At 34.5% G+C, this 10,485-nt stretch overlaps 1 protein-coding gene across 14 annotated transcripts in view; it reads left to right on the forward strand.

Annotated features, from left to right (window-relative positions):
* Nucleotides 1-9,414, forward strand: part of CPEB3 (cytoplasmic polyadenylation element binding protein 3) — an 86,873-nt gene extending 77,459 nt beyond the window's left edge. For all 14 annotated transcript variants that reach the window (XM_064662957.1, XM_064662960.1, XM_064662946.1 and 11 more), the window contains 2 exons: nt 558-739; nt 3,718-9,414. In XM_064662957.1, coding sequence (XP_064519027.1) covers nt 558-739; nt 3,718-3,945 — 410 coding nt within the window. In that variant the 3' untranslated portion in view covers nt 3,946-9,414. The remainder of the gene's footprint in view (nt 1-557; nt 740-3,717) is intronic.
* Nucleotides 9,415-10,485: the final 1,071 nt, after the last annotated feature.

A 10,485-nucleotide genomic window follows, 5' to 3' on the forward strand; every position in this document is an offset into this window, starting at 1 on the left:
TCCATGAGCAGGATAATGTTCCACCAAAATACTAATTTAAGTTGCACTGAAAATGTAGGCTTGCTTTACCTGTAGTAACATCTGATGTTTCACAGTTTTTTGTTTCAAATGTAAAACACCTCTTTAATGTCTTTTGAACCTTAGTACTTGGGGCAAAATATCAGATTCTAAATATAGAAATATCTCTAAGTGATCTTACATGCAAAGTAGCATTAAGAAGCCTGGCTGGAGCTACCTGATGCCTAATACCAGAGTTTTAATTTATAGTATTGTAAATTCTAGTTGATCTGATACCTGCTTTAACAGTGTAACTCTGCATATTTTTCACACTTCAGTCACACCACGTTTCTTTTTACAGATTCTATTTTTTGCCTTATATTTTACTATCATTCATGTAGAGTTGATTCAATCTGTTAAAACCAGCATTTCAGTTTGCAGTTTTAGACTTTGGAGGAGAAGTATGCTAAGGCAAATAGTGCTTTTTTAAATGCAACAATCCAAATGCAACACTATTACTTATGTTAAATCTATTATATTTAACAATTGACTTCTTGCAGTTGAATTGGCAATGATTATGGACCGTTTATATGGAGGTGTCTGCTATGCTGGCATTGATACAGACCCAGAGTTGAAGTATCCAAAAGGTGCTGGCAGAGTGGCTTTCTCCAACCAGCAGAGCTATATTGCTGCTATCAGTGCTCGCTTTGTCCAGCTCCAACATAATGACATTGATAAACGGGTAAGTAAAATAGCGTGGAACAGATTGGTTGTTACAAAACTGTACAGAAATTAAAATCATTATTATTAACAACGTGTTGGAGAACACTGTAATTTCTGTTCTTCAGATGACATATGTCAATTTTTAAGAGCTTATTTAAGCATCTAAAGCAGAGTCAAAAAAATATTTCAGACATGTTTAGCACTAAAAGTTGAAAATGGTTGTAAGTACATTTGCTCTTGGTTTTGTTTTGAATTCTGTAGGTCAAATTCCACAGCATTTCCCAGCTTCTTTCTCTTCCTTTAGATGTTTGCTCATTCTGCATCAATGACTTTTATTTTGGTGATTACTTATATAGCTTCTGACACTTTTGCTGTTATGAGGCACCGTTTTCTGTCAGTAGTGTATGTCTAGACTTGATGTCCCTAAAGCAGAGGTTTATTGTAAGTAAAATAGGTGATGCTGACCTCGAAAGTCTTGAACATTATTTAAGTAAAACCATATGCCAATAGATGCTTGATAGGCAGAAGGGGGGGAAATTACTTGGTTTTGTTCAGTCAATATGAAATCCTGGTTTCTGAAGGGCTTTTCAAGTATAGAGTGAAATTCACTTAAATCTGAGTTAAATACATTAGAAGAAAACATTACTTAATTTCCAAGATTTTTTTTGCTTTAGACCTTCTATCTTCACCTCTTGATTACACATACATGTTTTTGAGGGCCCAGCAATTTAGAATTATTCAGAAGAACATACAGCATGCACTGCTGCGAAGTATTTTTCCAGGAGGGATGACTTGTTTTCTCCTTAATATGATATAAATTGTTTCTTCAGAAGTTAGTTTAACAGGTATTGGGTGTGTCTGTTATGTGCACTATGCATATGAATCCACACAGCTGCAACGTTTGAAATACATCTCTTTAAAAATCTGAATTGAGCTTTTTGTCAGATTCGAGGAGGTCATGGAGTTATAAGTCCTCAAATAATTTTTCTGTGGTGCTGTACACCATATTGCATTAACTCAGACAAGGCTATTCCTAAAGATTTCTTGTCCATTGAATTCTGAAAAATCTTAGATTGGGAAGAGTCTCAATCACATGTTGAACACTTTGAGATTTATATACCAGCCATGCTTACCAGGGGTTTCTTTCTAAGCTTTAGGGTAGAGCCACAAAAGATGCTAGCTAGTAGTTTTTTTATCAGTCACTTCCTTTTTCACTTGGTTGATTGATAATTTAAGTTTATTTAATTATCTCTTACCTGTTTTGAATAGGTTTATCTGTGAGTTTGAAGAAGTATGAAGTCTCTTAATAAGTCCTTAAATCTTAGTTTTTAAATCTAATAGATTGAAATCCCTGGACTGTACAGCATACATTCCTAAAATCATTTCACTAGTAACCAAAGCAAGAAAAGACATGAGAGAGCGAGAGACTCTATTTCAGGCCTTTGCAATTCATGCTTGGGAAATGTGAGTAGGTGGGGATCTAGAGCTGTGCTGGACATTGGACCTGCTTTCTTCCAATTTCATTTGAGACAGTGCTGTTTTATTTTACAGGATGCTTCTAATTTTAGTGATATGGCATCTGATATGCAAAGTGGCAGTTATTCAGACTTGTTCCATGCAATACTGGTAGCAGGGTATAATTAAAAAAACCAGATTGGCAGCCCTACCTGTTAAATAGCCAAGAAATATCATTCACTATATGAGCTTTACTTCAAATGAGTAACGTTTGTTGAAGTGTGATCAGTTTAAGCTGAAGTAAAATACCGCATAAAGCTTTTGTGGGGAATGCTTCTTGTCATTCAGCTTAACATCTTTTTCTGTGTTTCTTTAACTTTGTATGTATTTAAGTGTCATTACTAGAGTCAGGTTTTCCTTGCAGTATACAAATTGTGCCAGACTAGCACTTGTGCAGTTACAGCAAAATTATTTATAATAAATGTGTATTTAAATTTTTCTGTGTCTTCTAATGCAGTTGACTGTACTTCAACTGCTTTATAAATAGCATCATAGAGCTGTAAGAATTATACATGCATGAACTAATGATTTCCCTGGAATGAACGAGCACTTAATATAAATGTGTAGGCATGACTTGATTCATAGGAACAGGCACACAGGAAAGAACTTACATGTTGTCAACTCCTGTAATAGCATTATTGCAAGTGTCTAGTCATTCATCAGCCCTGCTGTGTTTGGCACAAGTGCTTTAAAAACAAAAAGCATTCCAGCCCCAAGATGTTTACAACTGAGTGTAGGACAAAAGTCATCAGCTCTCCAGCCTGTTTGTAATTGATGGCAAGGCCCTAGTTGGAATTACTGTGAAATGTTGTTGCACTGCAAGAGCTAAAAATCTTTAGATAGTGATTTTTGCCTACAGAATTAAGAGTATTTGAGTACCTTTAATTTTGTTCAATTTGAATCTCTTATCAGTCTGGTCCTGCATCTTGCAATTCACAAAAAAAAAAAAAAAGGAAAAAAAATCTTCTCTGGAAAAAAGAAGTTTAGAAATATAATTTTAGAAATATAATTTTAGAAATATAATTTTAGAAATATAATTTTAGAAATATAATTTTAGAAATATAATTTTAGAAATATAAACTTCTCTGAAGTTTAGAAATGTAATTTTGTTCTTTATAATTTTTCTTCCCAAATGCTTCTCTGTGGCCTGTCCCCATAACAACTGTATTCACATTCCTGCAGTTTTCTTAGACGGTGGGAAAATCCTCTCAGATGCTATTTTTACTGTACTTCCATCTTAGTACTTTCCCTCACCTCACTTTTCCAAGAAAAAGTTACAAAAGCACACCCTTCTTTCTTGAGATTTTCTGACAGATAAAGTGGTTGGTATGAAAATTCAAATACCAACCTCTTGGGTTAATCCTGCATCAGTTGAAAACCTTCAATAGTGTCAAAAAGAATTAAAATATTACTTTTTTTTCTGTTCATGCTTAGCAAAAGTATGAAATTTCCTTACAGCTGTTCTTCTTCTTCCTGGTGCAGGTGGAAGTGAAGCCATATGTGCTGGATGATCAGATGTGTGATGAATGCCAGGGCACTCGCTGTGGTGGAAAATTTGCTCCGTTCTTTTGTGCCAACGTTACCTGTTTGCAGTATTACTGTGAATACTGCTGGGCAAGCATACACTCTCGTGCTGGGCGGGAGTTCCACAAACCACTGGTAAAGGAGGGAGGCGACCGGCCCCGCCACGTCCCGTTCCGCTGGAGCTGAACCCCAGGCCTCGCCCAGCAACAAGTACTGGAGTAAATAAAATTGAGTGAAAAGAGAGCGCTGCCTCAGGGCTTAGTGTTCTGGAAATCTGTGCATTCGTCCTCGACTTTAATGAAGATATGGGTCTTTTTATTACTATTATTATTATTTACAGTCACATTACTGAACTCAGTGTCCAGTATAATACAAACCGGCAGAGTGTAACTGTACTGATTTTGCACTTTGATTCACACAAACATCTGCTTGGTACCTTAATTTCCTACACAAGACTTGTCACTAGTGACATTATGTAGACTGCCATTCTCATCAGCCTTCACTGGGCTGATGTGTATGTGATGAAGATTTTTTTAATATAATTATAATTATTTTTTTTTTTAAACTGGAGCATGCACTTATTTTCAGAAATTTAGACTTGCCCCTAGCAGATGACTTTACCAAAGGTAATATTCACAAGTAGGTGGCAGATGTAGCAAAAACTTAAACAGATATTCAGCAATCATTAGTTTGGGTCATTTAGAGTAGTAATAACCCTTAAAGAAAATAAGCCTTTAGTTGCTCTCCATTTTGACTTGTAAGGATGATACCTCATAAGCTGGATCAGACTTTTTTCTTTTGTTTTGCTGAGGGTTTTTTTTGTTTGTTTTGTTTTGTTGGGTTTTTTTGTTTTGTTTTGTTAGGTCTTTTAGTGTTATGTAAATGTATGCTGCAATAGCTTTTGCTGCTATTAAAATGGTATTACTAATACCATAATACTCTATTCAGGCTAGGGTATCAATTAAAAATGAATATGTGATTAAAATAGTGATGGCTGCTGAAAGGAGATCAGTATAGCATACAGAAAAGCTTCCAAGGAAGGTCAATATTTTTTGACTGCATGTTTACTTAATCAGGTTGCTGCATGCAATAAATTTTATATATGTCTAATATAAAACCTGCCCACAATGCACAAATTATGAATCTTCGTAGGCTACAAAATGCTCAGTAACGAAAAAAAATTGATTACTGACTGGAGGAAGGCATGCCTCAGTAAATGTAATGCTTCTGAAATTAGGATCAGCCCATTACAGAATGACCTGTATTACAACAAATATAAAAACTAGCTGTAGGATATTCTTAAAACAAATTTGTGGATGGTAGATGAAGTACTTTGCGGTGCTCTGTTATATATCGTGCAATTTATTTTATATAGTAAAGTGATTATGTCTAGTACTGTGATCAAACTTAACTGTTAAAGCCTCTGTATCCGACATTAACACATTTTTGACAGTTCATAACAGGTACATAAACAGAAATGAGCTCTTAGATACAATCTCTCTCCTAATGCTTGCATCATTTCCGTAGCTGCAGACCGTGTCCAGAAAACCAAAGAGCTCATGTTAGCGTACATACACTACCGATTAGATAGTCTGTCAAACTAATAAACTAGGCACATTTAAGGAAGTTAGGAAAAAAAGTGGTGCTAAAGAAATGTCTGCATATAAAAGTAACATGAGATGTCTGCTCTGTGGATGTGGCGTTATCTCTCTAATCCCTGGATGTATCCTGTGAAGCTTGAATACAATTAAGACCTGCTAATACAGTGGACATTTTTTTAGCATGAACTATGGGGCTGCAGATAGCATATAAATATAAACACACTTGGTATACTAATGATTGTGAGAGTGTGTACACTATTTTTTTCTTCTTTTTCCTCCTTTGTTTTTGCAGTTCTGGGGACAATCTGACTGGATATGACACCGCATAGTAGATTTAAATGTTCTGGGTTTTGTTTGTTGTGATGTCCTTCTTTGTGTCTAATTTAGTAAGTTGGTTTTCCCAATGTTTAGTTGCAAGTATTGGCTTTGAAAGGATTTTTCTGTTTTTGGAGAAAAAAAAAAGAAAAAATAGTTTTTTACTGGTTTAAAATGCTTATTATAATTATCCCTTTTGAAGTTACTTCTGGGCGGTTTTGTGATATTGCTTTTCCCAGCCCAGGTGTCTTTTCTGTTTTTTTTCATCTGTACAAGACATTTTGTTATGCACTACTTTTTGTATCTAGACAGTTTTCAACAGTCGGCTGATGATTTTTTTTAAAGAAAAAGGCATGCTTTCTGACTGACATGATCTTTTGCAATACCTCAATTTTGAAATATAGGAAAGAAAATGATATTTTCTAAGTAAGTTTATTCAGAAAAATATATATTAATTTAATTCTGCAAGAAAAATGATTTAACAGATGGGTAACTTTATTTTTTTCATGCTTATTTGAGTTTTTTTGAAAATGAAGAAGTTAGAGCTTTATAACTGTAATATTAAAGATCATAGCTAACCTACAGAAATCTACCTAATTATGTGAAAGAAGTAAATCTTTTTGAAGAAATACCCCTCTTTCATGTAGAAAAATACCCCCAGAGAGAAAGAGAGCGAGCGAGAGAGAGAGAGAGAAGCTGGAAAATGTACAATATAGCATAATGTTGGATTAAATCTGAAACAAAATCATCATAAAGAACAGATGTAAACACAAACTCCATTTGGTGCTGAAAGTTGTGAATAGAAGGTGAAAAAATATTTTCCCTTAATTTGTATATTTATAATCAAGTGTGATTATGCACGACTGACCAGAATTGTGAGAGTTCTTCTGTTTGTATTTTTTTAAAGAGAACTTTTTTTAGTTTATTAAATTATGACATGCTCCCTTTTGTTTTGTAAATGAATGTGCCCCTGAGTTGTTAATATGTTATATTAAAAGAGGGTCCTTCAAAAAAAGTTATTTTTTAAAATATGGAGTTCTGAACTGCAACTTGACTAAGAAGCCCCTGGGTACAACAGGTCCTATTGTGGCCTTTTCTGATGTGAGACTTGAACTAGTCGATTTTTTTGAAGGCTAACCTAACCTCGACTATTTGTTGTTATGTGCAATACTGTTTGTACTGTTTGTATAAAAAAAAAGAAAAATGAAAAGAAAAAAGGCATAAATCTTTATTGCAGATTTATTTTCATTGCAGACTTTAGACATTGTGATTCACTAAAATCATTTTTCTACTGTCAAATATGTACCTTTTCTTCATGCTGGTATTTTTTCAATAGTAATGTAGCCTTTGTACTGAGACAAATTTTCATTGTTATTTTTAGAAAGATTTTTTGCTAAGAAAAAAATTAAACATATTTACATATTTTTCATTTTTATTTCGTATTTTCTTTAAGGAGTGCTTTCTCAACCATTAATATAGTTGTTTCTGGGAGAGACTTTCATATCTGGTCAATGTCATTAATATTATTTTGTATTTTTACTTGGAATAAATTAATTTTATGATGCTGATTCTTTAAAAGTTTATTTTTTTCATTTTCAGTTATTTTTGAAGCTAAAATCTTTGTAATATTGTTACTAAAGTGTCTAGTTTTTTGAAATGCAAAGCTTTATGTATTAACTTGCTGATGTGGTTTACAATAGTGTGGCAATGATGAAAATGGTTGGTTATGTAAAGTGATTGGAAAATTGTAACAAAGAATTGGGCAATAAAATGACAGAATGAAGCAGAAAAAACGTGATATTTTGAAAAGCCTTTTCCTTTATCAAAATGATTTAGGGAGATAATAGGGATGTCACAGTACCAGTTCGCTGTCTAGATTTATACACCACCAGTGTTGATGAAACTATTGCCGTTATAAGGAACTAAATCTATTGAACAATGGGTTTTTGACCCTGCCCATTCAGCATAATTCTTCATTACTTTTCTTGTCATGAACTCAATAAACTCTCTTTTCGGTAGCCTTAGATCGAACCTCCTAAAATATCTATTCTTCATTGTATTTTGCCACCGTGTTATTTATTTAATTAAATTGACCCTTTCCTGCACACCTTCCTTTCTGCATGCGTTTCTCAGTGGCAGCATGGAGCAGACTGTCGGTGCCCACACCATTTTCTAACCCAGTTACCACAGGCATTGGTAGCTGCCCAGTTGATGCAAAATACTCTCAGTCCATTTCCTGGTGGCAATGCAGTAACCCCGTATTGCCGCCGCCTCTGAACATCCGTTCAGCTTCTTTGTCTTTCTCTGTTCTTCTCTGCCTCTCTTGTGTCTTTGTCCTTTTTTCTTTTGTATTGGCAATACCAAGGGCCAGTATCAGAACACTTTCCACCTCCATTTACATCACCTTTGTTTCCCCATGCAGCCAGAAGAAACCCCTTCCTGAAGCCAGTGACTCTCTGTTCTGGCACCTGAAACAATCCAGACTAAAACTGGTGTTGCGTAAACAGGGCATACAATGGCTTTCTCTAGACAAAACTATTGCTTCCACAAGCTACTGATGACCTTTTAGACTAACTTAATCTAGAGTGTTAGAGTGGCTCGTCGGTAACTTGTGGGAAGGAATGTGCCCAGAGTTGGTCTATTGTGTATCCTCTGTGTGTTCAGTTCTGTAAGTAATGTATAGACTAGATCAAATAGTGAAGTAAAATTTAGACTCAAATTAGGTACTACTGGTTGGAATGTATGCAAATTGCAAACAAAGGAGATTAAGGAATGAAGAGGGAATCAAAAATTCCTGCTAAGTGGTACAAAGTTTATGCTTATATTTCTGCCGACATGCTTGTATTTTATAGCCTGCTAGCAAGGCATGGGCTAAAACAAATTGTATTGCAAATATGCAGTTAGCAAATAACTTTGCTGATTTCACTATCTGTTAGAGTAGTAAAAAAAAAAAAAAAAAAAGAAAAAGAAAAAAAAAAGGCGCTTAACTGGGAAAAGCTCCCATGTTAATATTTCAGTATTGTGACATCTCTACTTGCAAGGTATGAGTGAAAGATTAGTCACAGATTTGTAGAAATGTCTCTTTTGTTTAATCTGGCTTGTATGTAGTTGCTTTTATGCTAGTTTGTATGATGTCAGCTAAACCCTTTTTCTTTTCCTTCCTTCCTTTCTTTTTTTTTAAACAAAACTTCTTAATCTCTGCTGCTATAGTGTTCTATCATACCACAGAGTATTTTATATTCATGTTAGTGACTACTCTATACCCCAAATGGGTAGCTGGTCAGAAATCACATTGGTCACATAATTCTGACATACTCAAATTTACATGAGAAAAAGTTCATCAGTAAGTGGAAAACCAGGGTGCTAATAAGAGATAATTTTTGCTCTTTTTTCTTTCCTGGATATAGTTCTGTTGGGGTATAAAGTATTAGATATTTGTAATTTTACTGTCAAACTAATGGACATAACTTTTAGAACATTCACAGCTAAGATCTCTGTACTTGTTTTTCAACTAATTTTAAATGTACTGTATCTTTTATTACATGTTCTCCTAGATTGTTTTTGCTAGTAATTCTAACAAGGCTTCTTCCTTTTTGGCTTGGACTAATGCTTGTATGGAACTGCAGTACTGTGACTAAACATGGAGCTCAATGCTGCTATTGCTTACAACTGCTTAAACTTTGTAGTTTGGACTTTATTTTTTTCTGTAATAACTTATTAAATATAGTTGTATGAAGTACTGATATTTGTCATCCTTTGCACATGCTAAGGAAATCTTGGGATATGCATTATGGGAATGCATACTAGACACAAAACCCCCAAATCTTGTACTGGAGAACTGTTTACACTGGATAAGGTTAAGCAGAGAAACAACTTACACGCACACAAACTGTCTTTTCTAGTTATTTTATAATGCAATATATGATCCACTTATGTTTTCTCTCTAAAATGGAAAAGCCACATTTGCTAAGTTATTTATTATGCTAAGCTGAAGGTAAATACAAAAATACATATGATGGAAATATTTCTGAGAATGTAGTTTTCCCCACAAAATGCAGCATCAAAAGCCATGAGAATAGGAAGTGTTGAATTATTTTCTCTGAGCTTAAGAAAAATTGCTGGCAAAGATACTGCACTCCTTTATTAGAAGTTTAACAATGTTTGCAGGCTAGGGATTAGAATGATCAGTAAAAAAAAGAGAAAAAAAATCACTGCAACAGTAGTTTATAATGACTTATTTTTTAAGAATAGGAGACAAAGTTCAGTGATACAGCTGTGTGGAACTGCACAGAATATTTCTTTGAAAAAAATATGAATTCTGCTATGTCAGGGCAAGTGAAGACCACAAGAATGGTGCATGGTCTGTGTCACTGCTTTCTTTCAATGTCTACATAAATCCAGCTCAAGAACCCTGCTGGAACTATAAATACTAGAAATTACAGGCTGACTTCATATATGTGTTCCACTTGAACAGAAACTGAGTAGGATTACATCAGAAATTAAATGCCCTTTGGAAACTACGAAAAGCTGATGAGGTTACCTGTGCTAAGTATTGTGAAAGCTCCTTAGTGTGCAGAGCCCTGTGGCTTTTGTTACTCTAATTTATCCTGATATTACCTGGTACAATATCTCATACATGAACTTGATTTCGAACTGGTAGTGAATAATTATAACTTTCAGGAGAATGGTCTACTGGCTGCTCTTCCAGGAGAAGTGCTTTTACAAGACAATGATCTGTAATACGAATTCCAGTAGTGAATGAATGGATGAGAAGTTGTAGGCTTCTCATCACTTCAGAGTTGAATTTGAG

Source organism: Pseudopipra pipra, chromosome 8 (assembly GCF_036250125.1).
Source record: "Pseudopipra pipra isolate bDixPip1 chromosome 8, bDixPip1.hap1, whole genome shotgun sequence".
In the NCBI taxonomy this organism is placed as follows: Eukaryota; Metazoa; Chordata; class Aves; order Passeriformes; family Pipridae; genus Pseudopipra; species Pseudopipra pipra.